This window comes from Falco biarmicus, chromosome 4 (genome assembly GCF_023638135.1).
Source record: "Falco biarmicus isolate bFalBia1 chromosome 4, bFalBia1.pri, whole genome shotgun sequence".
Classification (NCBI taxonomy): Eukaryota; Metazoa; Chordata; class Aves; order Falconiformes; family Falconidae; genus Falco; species Falco biarmicus.
In genome coordinates this window covers 35,249,990-35,267,877 of record NC_079291.1, presented here as the reverse complement: position 1 = coordinate 35,267,877, position 17,888 = coordinate 35,249,990, and the positions used below count along the sequence as shown (strand labels likewise).

General features: G+C 41.0%; 1 protein-coding gene across 9 annotated transcripts in view; it reads left to right on the top strand.

Annotated features, from left to right (window-relative positions):
• DYNC1I1 (dynein cytoplasmic 1 intermediate chain 1) overlaps positions 1 to 17,519 on the top strand; it is a 194,532-nt gene extending 177,013 nt beyond the window's left edge. For all 9 annotated transcript variants that reach the window (XM_056337761.1, XM_056337762.1, XM_056337768.1 and 6 more), the window contains one exon: positions 16,529 to 17,519. In XM_056337761.1, the coding sequence (XP_056193736.1) occupies positions 16,529 to 16,639 (111 nt within the window). In that variant the 3' untranslated portion in view covers positions 16,640 to 17,519. The remainder of the gene's footprint in view (positions 1 to 16,528) is intronic.
• Positions 17,520 to 17,888: the final 369 nt, after the last annotated feature.

Here is a 17,888-nt window from a genome sequence, read left to right as displayed (position 1 = left end):
GCCACCCCTCCTCCTCTTCTGTCGTGAATGAAGGAGCTCATTAATTTGTTACCTGGTTCATTTTGGCAGTATCAGTCTCTGCAGTACTTACTGTACCAAATTTAGGAAAAGTAGTCTGGGCTGCAACAGCTTCAGGAACTACCAGAGCTGCTGTGTTGTTAGTGGCTTTTTCTGGTTTAAAAAAGAAGGGTGCTCATATATTCTCCAGCATAACTCTTCTCACTACGAAGCCTTAAGTGAGATGCCAAAATACTTCACAGCTCAAGAGCCTGGAACCGAGGGCTTGTACAGTAACAGCCTCTTCAGCCATTAACCCTCTGTGCCAGTCCAAAAAGACTTCTTGAATTATTCCATACTTAGCTGTCCTCAGGCATGGCGCATGGAGGATTCACAGTGTGCATATGTACTTTTGGAAGTGTCTGGCAGAGATATGGCAGCTTTTAAAGGCTCTCTTTTCAGTGTGCAGACACTGGCCAGTTCCTTGGCTCAGCTGGGGTCCTCCTTTGACCATCTTTTGTGCATGAGTTTGATTCTGGGATATGATGGGACTGGTCGACAGTTTAAAAGGGACAGTCCTCCTCTGCCTGCCAGCCAGCCAGCCCTAGCCATATCCCTCGCTGCCCAGTTTTTGTGCCCGGAGCAGTGCTCCTGTCACCACCCACGTTGTGGGGAGGGAGATAGATCAGCAGAGCGGTATTGATTTATTGTTTTGTTTTGTTTTCCTTGAGGAATTTTTCTCCGTGAGCTGACTCTCTGAGAGTAGATGAGTGAGCATGTGGCTGGGGGCAAAGGGCTGGAGGCTGGGCCGTCCAGCACCTGGCAGCACCTAGCTTGCTTATTTGAACCAGCAGTATTGCAAAGCCTGACACTAAGCTGCGACAGCTGACCTTTCAGCAATAGCACTACTATTCTACCCATCTCCTACAGCATCAACTTCTGCAAAGACCTCATCACTGGAAAAACTCATCCCTGCCTGCCTGATAACTCAGTAGCATCCACTTACTTGAAGGTGCAACTCCGTGATTTAGGAAAATGGGTGTGATTAGTCACATTAGAAAGTCAGCAGGCCACTTTACAAAGACTCTACACACGCTCACCAAAAACATTAATACTCCACTTACACTGCATCCTTTTCAAAACCTTTCTTTTGTCAAGACTGTTCCAACTATGACGTTAAATCAGCTGTAAATTCATAAAACATGGTTCTACCAGGAAAAAAGTATTGATTTTATTTGTATTATAATAAGGCACAATGTCTTTGAATATCGCATTATCACAAGCAATATTACAAGCAATTCTTTTTTACCTGTTCAAACAGAAAAAAACTGACTCCTTGAATTCTGATCAGACCAGAAAACTTCAGGATATCAAATCATTAAGAAAAGTGTGTAAGTGACAGGAATTTTTACTTTGGTAGATTCATCGCAGTTTTAAGGAGCTATTCTAGAGAACATTAAAGTTACTGCTACTATTAACCCATATGGTGTAAAGTGAAAACATTATATGGCCTAAGTGAAAATGTAAGACACGAGGCCTAACCTTGCATATTTTGTGAAGGCAAGGAGTATGAGATCAGGGCTGATTTTGCTTGTCGAAGAATTTAGGATTTGGCCCTTTTTGGTATGTTATCCAGTCATAGTCTTTATGACACAAGAAATGGCAGAAACATGGAGAACGTGGCAGGCACCATGACCAGGGAGTTAAAAATAATGGTGACATTTTCAGTTAGGCTATATAATGTTATCTCCTTAGAGTATGTACTTTCAGTTGTTTGATTTCAGCATCGTGTCTGAAAATAACTGAACACATTTATTTTCACAGTGAGAGGTCTATTTTCTCCTCAATGCGTGTGCTTTATGCCCATTAGCATTAATGGGTGTTATACACACACTTCCAGGGGAGAGGAGACTTAAATAGTCCATATAGATGTGCTCTTGTGGATCAGTAACCACTGATTTAAAAGAATGTGAATTATAAAATGAAATAAAACCCCAAACACATAAAAATCAGATTGTTTCAGTGTGATGGGATCTTAAACCTATATAACTTAACCAGAGGACATTACGAGGCATTGTAAATATGCATTAGTCTCTGTAAGATCTAAATATTCAAACCTTTGCTGGTCTAGTAGTTGAAGTATTATTATTGTGATAATATGTATAACTTATTTTAGCCTCTGTGGTCTTATGGCTTATTTACTGGGCAGCAAGTTTTCTGTATGGCAGAAACTGATTTTAACAGAACATGGACCACTGACTATAGATTTATTCACATGTCCAGATGATTGATAGTTAGACCTAACTGCACATCTCTCTTGTAGATATATTTTCTAGAAAGCTTGCTCCCATTGGGCATGCTTCAGTGATGTTACACAGTTGCCGCTGTCATAAATACTCCCTAACAACCCTGTTTGTTGCTTACCTGGCTTATTGAGAATGCTCTTTGCACCCTTGGCTGTGAACGAAGCAGCTTCTGATCCACCTTTCCCCACCCCCCACCCCCACCCCCACCCCGTGGTTAATCTCCTCCCGGTCATATTCTGGTAGCAGTGTGAATAAATAGATAGAAACTGTAAATCAATGATTTATCATTTGATTGTAATAAAATATAAAGTAAGTTTGCAGCACAGGATTGGAGAGTTTGAAATTGTAATCACAAGAAGCTTATTACTGCACATTATTTTGTCAAAGTAGTTACAGGACAAACTGTTGCATCTGTTTGGCGGTCTTTCAGACAGTTGATTCTAGTCATGCTTTTAAAGGGTGACTAGTATGACAAGTGGAACTGAAGAAAAGTAAGAAAAGGTCTTTCCCTAGACCATCCAGAAAAGCTGGCTCTGCCAAAGAAAGCAGTTACCTGGGATTCTTTACACAGTTGTTACCTCTGTCCTCATTTCCTTGCAGTGAAATCAGAATCATATTGATGTTTATGTGACTTTGTTAGGTTTCAGAGTTAGTATCTCCTTCTGCTGTGTTAGGTTCTTTGTGGGCTTCCCCATTTGCTCCATGGTGGGTGTTAATCCTGTATCTCATTTTCAACTACATGACCATTGAGGGAGGACCTAACAACTGCATGAAATATACAGATGAAGTGGTACAGTAAGGAATAGCCCACTTGTGCCTATAAAATAATTTCCTTTGATTTCAGCAGCCTGCAACAGCTGCTCTGAGATTCTTAGGATTCTAGACAGAGAGAAATGCATGTTTGTGACCAGCTCTCACATTTCAGCATGGCTATTGAGTCACTTGTTTTTCTGGGTAGAGTGGGGAAGTGTTGATACTTTGTACTCCTATCTTGAGATCCCTGTGTTTCACTATAGGTTTTATAAAGAAAACATACCCAGCATCTCTTTCATGCCGTTAAAAATTGCTGTAGCCCAGCGAGAGAAATACAAAACTCAATTTTGTGTCATGTAGTTATCCAGGTGGATTTTCCAGTAGGTTTACTTTCACCATCATAAAGCTCCTGTAGAGCATATATTGAGTTAGGAAATGTTTTTGCCACAAAAGCAGAGTTGAGACTCACCATAAAAAACTTGATTTTAAAATCTGTGCTGAGCTTCAAGTTCTTGGAACACAGAAAAATGGCTCACACATATCATGAAGACAAATTTGAACAATAGAAGGGGTTGTGCTTACAACCAAGTTTTATTCAAAAGCATTCAAAGATCAAGTAAGATACAGTAGTTACAGCAACATGCATAATCCAGGCATAAAAAATAATTAAATGGATTGTGAGGCAGTGCCTGAGTTTCACCATTGATATTTTTGCTAGGGAGGCTGGAACACTGGCCTCAGAGAATTTTAAAAGCATGTTTTAACAAAGCAGAATCTCTTAAGAGCTGTTGGAAAATGTAAAGAGCTAAGGTTTTGATTTGCTTCCCCTCCACCCCCAGTTATAATGTTCAGTCTTGAGAGACTTTTAAAACTGGAAGCTCTTAGAGATGACCAAAAAAAAAAAAAAAAAGAAAGAAAAAAAATAATAGAGAATGACAGCATATTAGCAAGTCCAGCTTTTTACTTGAATAGTATCTGAAATATTGAACAGAACAAGCTCTTCATCCCTTGTCATTTGAATTTTGACCGATACAGCCAGTATTCACAAAGGGATTTTTGAAGTAGGTTAAATAAGAACTCCCTAATGAAAAAAACGCACTAGTTTGAAATCAGTCAATTTAATTACTGTGGTTTATGAAGGCCATTACCCATTGCTGATTACTAGGGTGATAAAATCTTTAAGCTTTGGTAGCCTCCATAGGGGGTGAGCCGATCTAAGTAGAGCAAAGTCCAGTCATTATCACCCTAAATACTTGTGTTTCTCATTACAATATTCATTACTTTAGGTTACTGTGAATGCTTTGAGGTCTTTATGTAAGCACTGGTTTATCCTCCCGTAGAAAAACAATGTTGTTATGTTGATAAGTTAAAACCAAGCATGTATATACTTTTACAATTTAAAATGAGGCTTGGCTACATCCAGACATAGAAACGCATGCGTTTACGCCTGTGAGTACCCCTGTACACTACTATTCATGGCTGTGTGCTTGTCAATACGGTCTTACTAGTCTGGTAAGAAATGGAAAAGGATATGAGTTACCTCATTTTTCCAGTCTGTTTTGGTAGTTAAATAAATTGGAATGGAGGCTTGTGATCCTAGTAACAGTCTTTTTTAGGGAAGTACTTTTCAAGAGGGAAAAGTGAGCCGTGATCTAACTAACCTGACTTACGCAAGGCTGGGTGCTGAGGGTTGGAGCTGTTTATCTCCAGTGCCAGCTCAGGGCCCTGCACTTCCCTTTCCCTGCCACCTCTTGCACATCATGTGGCATCACTGCCTCTGCCCTTCCCAGTCACCTTCATCACGGCCTTCTGACCTACAAAGCAGCTTCATGAAACTGGTGTTACTTAAAAGGTGACCTCAACATCATTTCCCCTCTTGTTGAAAAATGTGTATTTTTAAAAAAGACACTTGAAACGTAGCAGGGAGAGGTGTGGATCTGGGCCTGTAGAAAGAGGCTGAAGTACTTGGCGTGACTAGCCGAGGAAGTCTGAGCCTGGTGGCAATATAGATGGTGCATGTACTCACAGAGACAGGAGTGCTTGGGGACAGAGAGAGCGCGAAGCTGAGCATGCTGCAACCAGCGCATGTGGCTGCAAGCTGGCCACGTATTCGAGTCAAAAATAAGAGGAATATTTTTAACTGTCGGAAGGCTGAAGTTCCAGAGCGTGTAGGGACAGTGGGACAAACAGCCTTTCAGAGTGGAGCCTGTCAACAGGACTTCGTGATGTGCTGGTGTGTGATACAGCAGTGGGTTGCACCTGGTGTGCAGGGTCACTCTCCTGCCTATGCCACGACCTATGCTTGTTCTTGGTAATGACAGAGTTTCTTTTGTTTCAATATATGTATAAATGAACATGAAATTCCACTTTTCATTTTACTACTGGAATATTACTTGTTAAAACTGAAGGAGGAAGTGCCAGACTTTTAACAAAGATACTCTTCCTCTCATTTGTTGGTTAGACAGTGGAATAAAATGGGCATTAGTGAATACAGACAGAAAGAGGAGGTGGGAGGGTTAAGTAGTCATCCTAAAAACTCAATTGATTCTTTATCCTTACCTTCCAGTTGCTTGTGATGGAATATATCAGTAGTTCTCCAGAGACAGCTTACTGTCTCCCCAGAGAATTTCATGGGGTAAAAAGACATGAGTTTCCAATATGATAGAAATATCTTTTATAAGAATTCCTCAACTCCTCATCATATGAAATAACAAGCTTAAGAAAACCAGTCGACCAACCAACAAAAATCTGGCTCCAGTCCTTTTTATTCATTTGCACACTACTTTTAAAGCCAACGTATGTTTCCTCTTCCCTTGCAAAGGCCCAGATCCTCCCCCTGCAGAGAGGATCAGAGAGAACAAGCCACATGTGACAGGAGTTAATCATGTAGCTTAATGCACTATTAGAAGGCACTCAGATAACGAAGTGATGAGAGCAGCAGAAGAGAAGCTGTAAGAGATCATTCCCTTTCTGCACAGTAAAGTCTGCAGGAGGGGCAGAAGGGAGAGCTATATGTGACAAACCTTCCTGCTGGGATTTTCCTCCTGAGCTGGAAAACGCTGTAAAGGGTAAGAGAGAAAGAAGAAAGGCAGGCTTCAGGTTAGACATACTGATCCATCTACTGTATGTTTAGCTCACCGGCACTACCAATGGCTTCACTACCAGCTCCTTAGTTACTGCTGCTCCTGAAAACCTTTCAAGAGGGTCAGTGGAAAGAATAATCTGGGTCCAGGCTTTCCATGGTAGTTGTAGGTGAGGCAGTGGAAGCTAAGTGAGTGCTTAGCTGGTCTGCCCCATCCTGACCCTGCATCCTGGGACACTGGTGGGTGACAGTGCTGAAGGCAATGCATGTTAATAGTTTCATGGAGTATGCATTTTAAATATCTAGTTAGTCTGTTGGGTGATCTTTTCTCTGAAAGTTTTTACCCTCTTTCTAATGTAAAAAGAAGCGTTACTTAAAAAAAGTTCATAACTTTTAAGTAACAGAGACTATGGAAGGGGCAAAGTACCAAATGCAAAATTTATTTTAAGCTTAGTTTGTGTGCAGCAACCTGCAAATTTCGTTGAAATTCATATGTTATCATTGTGCTGAAACAAGAGCTGCTTTGTATAATTAATTTTCTTCATGATGCTTCTGTGGTCAGTAGCAATTTTCATTTTGGGAATCCTTAACTCCATTTTCAATCTTCCTTTATGGTTTACAAAATGGTCTGTATTTTGAACATGAAAAAATATTTAATTCTTGACTTGAAAAGTAATGGTTAAACTAAAATATCAGCTGAGGGTAACTGAGCCTTAATACATCCTATTTGGCAGCTAAAATTCTATGTTCAGTGTTTAATTTAAAAGTGAAAGATATCCTCCACTGCCTAGAGTGATGAAAAAGTCTATGTCTGAAATGAAAAAAAAAACCCCACCACCAAACAACAAAACAAACCCCACTGCTATTTCATGTGAGCTTTTGTAGGTAATGAGATGCGTGCAAGATCTCAGGGAAGACAGCAGCTCTCCTGCAAACCAAAATCTTTGAGTAGTTTACAAGGCACTTTGGTGAGAGCCAGTTTGCCAACAGGGAGCCAGAAAGCCATGGCAGAAGTCATCTACAGTTCCTGTTCTGACAGATTTCCTGGCCTGAATCATGTCATGGACATGGTTGACTTAGCTCGGGAAGGAAGCAAGGTGAGCTCAAGACACCATGATTTATTTCTTCCCTGAGGCGATAGTCCTTCACTCAGCTGAACTTCCAGGGAGCCACCTTTGCCAGCGCAGCTACCCCACAGGCTGAAGCTGTAGTATTTCAAGTAAAAGTGATGGGACAGTTCTTCCAATCGATGTAGTTGCAGTTAAAAAAAAAAAAAAAAAAAAAAAAAAGGTAGATATTGGAGAGACCAGTATGTTGAAGGCTCCTTTACCTTCTGGTTTTGATCCATATGGTATTTTTTTGCTTTCTAGTACGACGATGAGAACTGATAACATAATTTGGTAGAGGAGGAATCTCCTGATCCCTTAGCTCTGAGCATTAAATGTCCTGAAACTCACGCAAAAAAAAAAAATTACGGTAGTTTTCAATGACTTTTGAGAAATGGCAGTCAAAGCAGGACTGAGACCCCCATTGGAGATGAATGACAGCGTCCCTGACTGGTTTTCTTAATCAACCTGTAAACTGATGGCATTACTAAAGCATTGGAAAGGTAGGAACTGCAAGAACTTTGCTGCTTAGGGCACTGCCTCTTTTGAAGCAAAATTGTTAGTTTTTCTGAAGCATGGTAGATGCCCTTTCTGCTCCCACAGCTGATCAATTATATTAAGTGTCTCTTTGTTTCCAAGGACTTGAACAGGCCAATATATCTGCCTTTGAAAATATCACTTAAGGAGATCCGTAGGGGAGGATCCCCACAATGTGACTGGTGAAAGCAGTCTGGTGTGCTTAACAACAGGCTGAGCTTATAGCTTAACATTTGTGTTTTTAAAACAAATCCAAGGAAACAAAAGTAATCTGAATTTCACCTTTCAGTCATCGCTTTCAAAATGACTGGTGATTATTCACTATTTTATCCTCTGTATTCAATATCAAGTGCAGCATTTTGATACATTAATTAAGGGAAGCATAATCTGATAACTTTGACATCATTCTTTCTGGTTAACTCGGGAGAGCCTGAGCCAACTCTGATATTTAGGTGGAACTGAATCATTGTCTACAATTAAAGATACTTTCCACTTCCTTGTTTTCTTTCCCATACACACTATCAAGTTTTAATCCTTCAGGCTGAAGTTTTCCATAATTGGTATTTGCTTCCAGCACAGGTTTTGTTGTTTCTTACTTTTTTTTTACTTTTTTTTTTTTTAAGATTAAAGACATATCATTACACAAAATTAATAACATGCTCAAATTGAGGGAGTTAGCCTTAACTCTGACATTTCCTATCTTTGAAGTGTTACAGTCTGCAGTCTTAATGTTCTGTTAACATGCATTTGTATGTCATGTATGTATAATTTATGGACTACATTTTAGTCTGTTCTCCTGTTAGGCTGGCATCAAGATGACTGCTGCAGACAGGGCTAAGTTTAGAAAAGAATTAATGGGCATTCAAATGCTTGAGTTCCTATGTAGGCCCTTTATACAGTGTATCTTTGCACATTACATATAAATTATTAAAATAACACCATTGTTTGCTTGGTATTCAAAACATAATTTACCATCAACTATGTAATAATTCAGCAGCTACTGTTCTCCTTGGGAGAAAAAGTTGAAGTGTGCTGAAAATGGATTCAGTTTCTGTTTGAGATTAAGGGTTTTTTGTCATATAAGCTAATATTTTGTCTTCTTTTTACTATGGCAGCGCTACTTAAATCAGGCCCTGCTGGTGAATTGCAAAGAAATAAATCACAACAGACATTAATCTAGATGAGGGCTAAGTAATTAACTTCATAGAAGGGTGGTGTATACTGTGTCTGTGACACTAGATTGACTGCTGCGCATAGAATAAATGCAATATTTAGGCTGCCTATGGTATTCCACCCCTTCAATTAAGTAAACAAATATATATAGAGCTACTCTGGAGTGTATCCTTTGTGGTCTAAACACTGTATCTTATTAAAATCATCTGCATGCAGTATGTGGGGTTTGAGTTCCTGCCAGTGGTTTCATCCATTGTTAACAGCGATGATCAGCTCTCCCAAGAGTTAAATACAGTGGTACTATAGTTATGTGAAAAGGGTGCTCTTGGTTACTTTGGTGGCCATTTCGTTGCGTATTACCTCCCACTTTGTTTCCATCCATGTGTGTGGCATAGGGTGTTGCCTGGAAAAATATAGGCTTTTTCAGGGAAAAAAAATCCATATAGGTTGAGAGAAAAATTAAAGGCAGTCTGTAATTGATTCTGGGGGGCAAGACCAGGGCCAGAATAGGTGCATGCTTGCCTGCTGTATGTGTGCTTGTCAAGATACTTAATATTTACATTTACATATCTATTTTCCTATCAGTGGTAGTGATAAAACATCTGTTGAACTCCAGAAGATAGGATCAGTTGCTTAAAGCGGAACTGTAATTCTTGGGTTTCATTTGTAAATATTACAGTCCTCATTCTGGAAGTGCTCTTTTACCCAGAAAATTAGACCAATTGTCTGTTCTACTTTTTAGAAGACATCAAACTGAAGTAGTTATGTTGTGTCATCGTTAAAAATATTTTTACCTGTGTTGTCATAGCTGCATTCAGATGTTAATTCATCACACAAAGTATTTGCAGCACATTTATTTTCTATACAGCACTTAATTTTAGAGGGTGATACAGACAATATAGGTTGACAAAAATTCTTCTTAGGGAAAATAGTTAAAATTATATTTGCCTGAAGCTACATTTATTTGATGATGCTATTAAATTGAAAGAATATAAAAATAGTGATAAACCACATACACAAATAACTTGGTGTGAAGTCTGAGATTTTAGTCATTAAAGTTAGTTTACCAGACTTGCTATTTTCCAGAAACTCAAATTAATCTGAATATTTTCTAAGCTTTAATTAGCTATCTCTTCAAAGAGTGTTTAGATTGCCCTTCTCAAAAGTTATAATAGCAACAGAGTATTTTAGAGATGAGAGGAGCATTAATTTTCATATTTTGTTTTCCCTGCTGGGTATGAGATTTTTTTGCAAATATGGTTGTGTTGAAGCAGAGACAAGTAAACAGGGTTGTCTAAAATAAGGTCAGCCTTTACCTCCAAACAGCAGCAAACCCAAATGCAGCTAATAAAAAATGCGTGTTAATCAGAACATCTCTTATCTTCAGGAGCACAGTGACTAGCTATAGAAACCCAGCAACCTATATCAGAACAAGGTTTTCTATATACAAAACTAAGAATGCATTGTACTTCTACGAAATGTGTTTGAATGGGTCACAGGTTTTTGAATCGGGAACCGCTGTCACCCTTAGAGTGTATCTTGGACCACCATGCAGGCTCGTCTGCAAATGTCTAATTGAAAACAGTGTGTGGCAATACAGTTGTGCAGGCCGGCTGCAGACCACATACTTTGGCAGGTCATTCCAAGTCGTGGTGTAACGGTTCATTTTCAGATTCTCCTTTTACACCTGTGTCCACGGGATGTGTGTGTTAGAAGCGCTTATAAACTGTTCTGGTTGGAAAAATTTGCCCCTTCAGAATAACCCCACAGTCGGAGACAATGCTGAGGAAGTTCTTCCCATGGCTGTTTTTGCTTTGAGGCATCTAAACTCCAGGGAAAACAAGCGAACAAATTATTATTAACCTAGTGATTGGGATTGCATGATACTTTCACCAGTGATCAGCGCTGCAGGTTATGAACCAGTGTCTCAGTGACAGGCAGAGTGACCCGTGACGTACAGTCATTAAAAGGAAATGCCATAGGATGAACATTGATGACTGGGCTCCCTTTGAGTCTATGGGACAGTGGTTTTTCCAAAGTGGAAGTGGCTGCTGCTGCTGCTGCTGCAATTGCATTTTATCTCCTTGGGAGAGTCCCCAGCCCTCAGAGGAGAGCTGTGCTGGACAAGAGTGTTGGAGGGATGAAGGCAGGAAGAGTTGGTCTGCTCCCATCCCAAAGATTTACAGGCTCCAGGGAAGGCAAGAAGCCAGGAATAAAGTGAAATATCCTCAATGAATAATTCATTTGCTGGAAAGTGGTTTTTCAGGGAAACTGAAGCTATACAGAGATTTGGACAAATTGAGCTGAAACACTCTCAGCCATAAAAAAGATGGATAGGAGAGGAATATATGAAAATCTTGAAATATGTTGTAATATCTTATTTCAGCCTTCTGGATAGATTCCTTTAAAAGGCACATTCAAAGCTGTGGTTTGGTTTTTTTTTTTCTTTGTCTCAAAATAATCCCTTTTTCTTTTTCTTAATAGACATAACTTAAAAGAGCAAATGTTACTTGAAGGTGTTAAATGATCTGAAAATGAAATTTATGTTGATTTTTGTCTTCAGGCATTGGGGTTTTTTGTTGCATTTCTGTTTGCTGGGGGAGCCCAGCACTAGCTGACACAAATGGCAGCATTGAGAGTTGTCTGGTCAGAGCATCTCCTTGTCCTGAGTTCTCTCTTGTGGTTTTAAGAGTAGTAGCGTTCTATAAAGTTGCTAATAGTACAGTTTCTGGGAGAATGCGGGAAATACAGTTTGTGTTTGTAGGATCCCTGGTATATGGATTGGAAGCTCTGTACACAGAGGAAGTATCTGCCTTGACAAGAAGATGGAGGAGGCGGTTTGTGGTGAAGCTCACATTCATGCTGCTACCTGCAACTGCGACCTGGCGAGCCCTGGGGGGCAGGGGGCTCTGTCACTGTCATACCAGGGTGCATAAACCATCTCCTTGGTCAGTACTAGCGCTGAGGGGGGCGTCTGTTGGTGCTTCAGGGCTAGAAAGGTAACAGGTAAGTGAAGTGCCTGGCTAGGGTGATCAACCCAGGAAACACAGAGAAGCTTCTTCAAAAATCTAAGTGCTCTATGGTGGCACCATGAGATACAGTTTTGCTGTGCCCTGCATAAATCACATAGAATTGTGACACACGGGCAAGGCAAAGCCAGGTGCTCGTCAGGAAGATCCTGGCAGTCATTTCCCTTGGGTCTGCTCATTTTATCCTTTACCTACAGTGGAGAATAGGCACAAGTTGAACAATATTACCTTTAAGCTTTACAAGCCTCGTTGCTTCAAAATCTGCTGTAACCCCATGACTCTGAAAAATGAACAGGGGGGGCCTACTGTGGCTGACCTATGTGGCCCAGCCAGGCAGATCCCTGCCTTCCAAATCTGGATGTTGTTCAGCTCCTCTCCAGTCTTGAAAGCACAGCTCAACACATGGTCACCCAAAAAAGAAGAGAGTGAGGAATGATACTAGAGACGAGGGGCTTCTACCTGGCCAGGAACCAGCCACCTCTAGTAGGTGGGAAGAAGAAAAATACAGGGAGATCTCTGCTCCTACTTTACAATCCTTTCACTGTTGCATCCCATCATCTCACTTTCTATTTGTATTTGTATTTCTGTTCTGTCCAGTCAAGAGTTGCCTTCCCTTGGTGTATGTACGTATGGTGGATGGCAGGAGCGCAGACCGAGAGATTCACATAGCTATAATGTTGTTAACCTATAATAAGATAAACTGATAACTGTAATGCCTCACCGGAATAGGCCGGAATCTGTTTAGTGTTACTATCTGGAGACTGGCACTGGGACAGCTGACATTACCGATCCACCTCTGCGGTGCATAGCATGAACAGTGGCTGCGGCGTATCAGCCCTTGCGTGCAGCACAGCCAGGCTCAGTGCGGGGGCTCAGCTGAGCTCACTTGGCGTGGGGGTCCGAAGGCTGCTGGCTGGGAGGGCTGCCCAGGGAGGCGCCCCTTTGCCAGCTGTGCTAGCTGGCTGCGCCGTTTAGCCAGGAGGAGCATGCTGCAGGGTTATCTTTTCTTACCCAATTTCATAGTAGTGAAGATGGCGGAAGAATCAGTGCTGAGGGTTTGCATCACGTAAATCAATTTTTTAATATCGGCAAGAAAAACAGGTTGTGAACTAGTTTAAATGACAAAATCTTAAATGTGCCTAGTATTTAGTATGTTGCATTTCTTTGTTATTTATTATACATTATTGATCATGCACTTTCAGACGCTCACAGGTATTGAGTGCTTTTGGAAGAATGTTTTATGAAAGCGAATGGGGGGGAGACTAAAAAGTTGATAGTGATATAAAGAAAACATTTATTTTTTTTTTTAAATGAGAGACACCAATTGTCCTGAGTTAAAGCTTTACCCAATTACAAATGGGTCACCATCCTAACATCTTGAGAAGATGTTTTCCTGTGCTAAATTCTCACTCCTGTAACCAGATGAGCATGTGTAACTTCACAAGCAGAAGCAGGTTTATGTGGATGCATGAACTTGTAGTCACACTTGCAGGTTGGTAGGCTTGCAGCCTGAGCTCTTTTGATATTTTAAAAGCCAAAGAGAAGATAAAAGTACCCCTCTTCCAACAGCTTAACAAAGTTTGGCTAAAGTCACCACCTTGCTTCGATAATACTGGTTTTCCTCATTAGAATTGCTATCTGACGCAACCTTTATTAAGTTTATTTAAGTTAACTTTATTTAAGTTAAAGCAGCGTAATTAAGTCAATTAATTAGATGTGCATGGCACTTACCTTCCATTGTGAAGGGATCAAAGGAGAACACCTAAGAGCATTTATTTTCTTGTTCTGCTCCATACCTTAGTGTCAGTTCATTCAAATAACCTTCTAACCCAAAGGTTAACATATTAAGTTATTATGCTTTGGTGAACATCTCTACCCTACGTCGACACCATGACTGCTGGTACTCAACGTGTGCTGCTTTGTAGTAACTGGAAGTGGACAGAAAAATGGTAAAAACGCCGGACCAGTGAGGAACACCCAGATTGCTCTAAACCTCTGCCCTTCCTCTGTGAAGTACCTCCTCATTTCTTCCACCCCTGCCCTGGTATTTATAGAGAAAACTTACGCAGAGAAGCTGAAACGGAGATTCCACAGATAGACCCAGACCTCCAACGTTTGTGGGTGTCAGTGTGCCTGGCTGAAGGAACTTGAATGGAAAATGACTGGAAGGAGAGCATGAATTCAGACGAGAATTTGAGTTGGAATTTGTGGATGCTTTTGTTTTTATTTGTGGTCTTTTGCTGTACAACTATAGTGGTTCAGTACTAGGGCTTTGACAGAAGGAAGTAGGAGGGTGGGAATAAAAGTCAGTTTTTCCTTTTGACTTCATTATTACCAAGGTTTCCCTCTGCATCCCTGGGGAATTTATATTAAGAGAGGTTTATTCTACTAACAGTCTGTTAGCAGGATTGGCCCCTCGTTGAAAGCATGATGCCGTGCTTGAGGTTAAATAAGGTGAAATAAGAAGTTCTAAGGAATCAGATTGTGTATGGCCACTGAATGTTTTCATCTCTGTGCTAAAGGTATTCACTTCCATCATTAATTGTTTTGTGAACTGAGTCATTAAAACCAGCCCAGGTCTTGCTGACACTGTCAACTAACAGTAGTGCATGTAATACATACGTTTGTGGGGAGACTCTTAAGTTTGAGATACCGATTTGTTTTAACAGGTTGGACTTCAGTTTTATTTGTCTGTAGCTGTGCTGTGGAGTAAAGGAAATTAAGTTATCTCAATATGTAATGTTTTTCTTTAGAGTGACATATTGTCTTCTTCAGCCATAATACAATATAATGTTGTTTAGGACTTTAAAAGACAAGGAGAAACCAGGCTTTATTAAACTCAGTAAGTCCTTTGCCTAGGATATTGTCACACTTCAATGATTTTACTACTTGAAAGAAGTGAGACACCTTTCATGTTTTCATTCAAGCGTCTGATAAATGATAGTGCTGTACGCATCGCAAGAAATAAAATCTTTCAGGACACAAGCGATAGTAACAGGGAAATTGCTATCCAGCTGGTTTTGGTTGCACCTCTGATAGAAGGATGTCCGCACTGTCCCTTGACTTACTATACAGCAGCTTGTATAGGTGTGTGGCTGTGACCAAACCCATGCTGTGGGTACTTGTGTGCTGGTGCGCTGCCCTCCCTTCTGGTGTTACATTTCCTTCTGCTGTCTTTGAAAGAACAGGGCTGTCTTTCAAATGAAGACCACAGCAAACCCACATCTGTGTGTGTAAGCGTGAGACAGCTGTCTCATATGATTTACTCCTGCAACGCTGGTCTCCATTCCTGGCATACTTAGCCGGCCATCTGCATGGCATTTTTGGTGGTGTTGCAAAAGAGATCGATCAGTACAGACTGAATATTGAGTACCACAGACTGGATTAGCTAAGGTCATACTTGTTCTTTGGTCTAAAGGCATCCATTTGCTGAGGCAGACAGCAGTTTGGTATATGCCCTGTTGTTTCCAAACAGTCACCTTCTTCAGTACCAAGCACTGCATAGTATCTTGAAACAGTTATTTTTTTCATATTATATTCAGGACGTGATGACAGGGCTTCAAGAGGGCAGTAAAAATGTGCGTGGTTCATCTGGATGCTTGTTGCTGTTTTTCTGGAATTTGAGTTAGTGAAAACAAAGTTAGAGAAAACTGCTTGCTTGTTTTTTGTTGTTTTTTTTTTAATTATCTCAATCCCAGCTTGCATTATCTTCCAGAAATTGTAGTATTGGATCCAGCTGGAAATGACTGCAGTATTATTTTGCCATAGCAGTAAAGGGTTTTGTCTGGAAGTTTAGCTATTTAGATTACATGTCCCTCTTGAAGCCTAATGTTCAAGATCTCTTCATTAGAAACATCAATGGTATTAAATGGAAATGGATCTTGCACAATGATATAAAAAATCAGACCAGTAACATAGTACCCAGTTGGTATAACATTTCCATTATAATGCATTTCTTGTAATTATGAATTCCTTAACATAGAGGAGGGTAAATAACACAATATATTTATTTTACTATTCAGAGCTTTAATGAACTTCAGGAAAACAGTTTCAGTGCAGTGTTGTAAAAGCTCTGTTACCTTGTGCACATCGACCTCGGTCCTGCAAACAATTACACTCAGGCGTGGCCTCACCAACCTCAAATGGCCAGCCCACGTGTGTGAAGTTAAACGTACGTGTATATTCTTGTAGAGATGGAAAATCTGAAATACTTTAAGCCAGGGGTAGATTTTGCAGCAGCACTCTGGCAAGAAACGTTTCCTTAAAATCACGCAGATAAAGCTGTTTTCTCTGGCAGTGACTGTAAAAGCTCCTTCTAGCTGGTACTGAATGGGAAGCTCCCAGTTGCGTCCTGGGAACTGGGCAGCACATCACAGTGTAACCGGCGCAGGGTGGGCTGGAGAGGCCCATGCCTTGGTGCTCCACCGGCACAGCCATGCTGATGGCAACAGGAGCTCTCCGCAAAGAAAGTGCCTCGATTGTGGGCCAGCGGGAGAGCCCATCTCCCCACGCCGTCTTTTAATTCCCTGTCGGTTTCTCCCCCAGCTGGCTGTTCCACACAACGACGAATGGACCCGCTTTGCTCGGACCCTGGTGGAAATCCGTGCCAACCGGGCAGACAGCGAAGAGGACGGGGCAGTGGAGCTCTCAGCCTAGAGGAGGGGAAGAGGCAGGGGCAGCGCCTGCCGTCGCCAGAACAGCAGCTTTCCCCCGCCGAGTATGCCGGTGTTCAGTGTCAGAGTCAGTCTTGCCGTGGCTTTTGATGCCAGTGTACGTGCCAGTATTGCTCAAAGTATTCCGTATTAATCACGCTGCTTTACACAAGGCTGAAAATATCCAGAGCATTTTCATACTTTATATTTCTGTCTGAAAAGTAAGAAAGAAAAGACAAATCAACCCTTTATGGGTTTAGTTGTTGCCTTTTAACTACTTAGTAGCTGTATTTAATAGCTAGGAACCCCTGGTTAAACTTGTGCTCACATTGCCCTTCTGGCATAGTCCTATTAAATCCATATGAAGCCAGATATGATTATGTGCAGATGTGGTGTGCTTCACTGTATGGGACTGGGCCAAAGACTTTAGATGTGGTGTTTCACATGGTGACTTACATTATGAATGGATGTACTATACGAAAGTTGCTGCTCCTTATTTATTGCGGTGTGCTGCATGGAACATATTTATTTGAAAGCATTAAAATAAACGATCCTAAAGCATGTGCATAATGAGCGAACTGCATTGTCTGTGTGCTGCTGTAGAGGTTACAGTCAAGTCCACGTAACAATTACAGTACATCAGTTGTGCTTCAGATGTAAGATCTATAAAGGTTGGCTTGAGTGGATGGAATGAGTTTCCTTTCTTTTTTTTGTTGTTTTTTTTTTTTTTTTAAGATGCCTATTATTTCTAGGCACTTTAACTATATTTCAAATACAGTTGGTCACTGATACTTGTCATGCAAGTTAACACTAACAGTCTGACAAAGGGTTGTGGTTCCCGAGTATGACACTAGCATTGCCAATAAAATCTATCAAGCCCGTTCTGTCGCCGTGTGGTTAATCTTTCCTTGCCAGCAGTGCTCAGCATGTTCATTACCGGTCACTGGCGAGGCACTGGGAAAATGTGACTGCCCTGACTCGCAGAATGCTCATGCAGCTGCTATGTAAATAGATACCTTCAGCTATGGGGACTGGCCAGTAATGGACTTGCATGCATCAGATCCTGCTACAGATTTTACATGAGCAGACACTAATCCATGTCAGCTTCTAGGTTTGATTTATTTATTTTCCCTCCATCCCTAGCACTGCATGCTTACTTGCACACACATGCAGAGCGGCACCATGCTGCCATATGCACTAGAAGAAAAGGAATAGGAACGACAAGGCCTTCTCAAACTGTCTTGAGACACAGG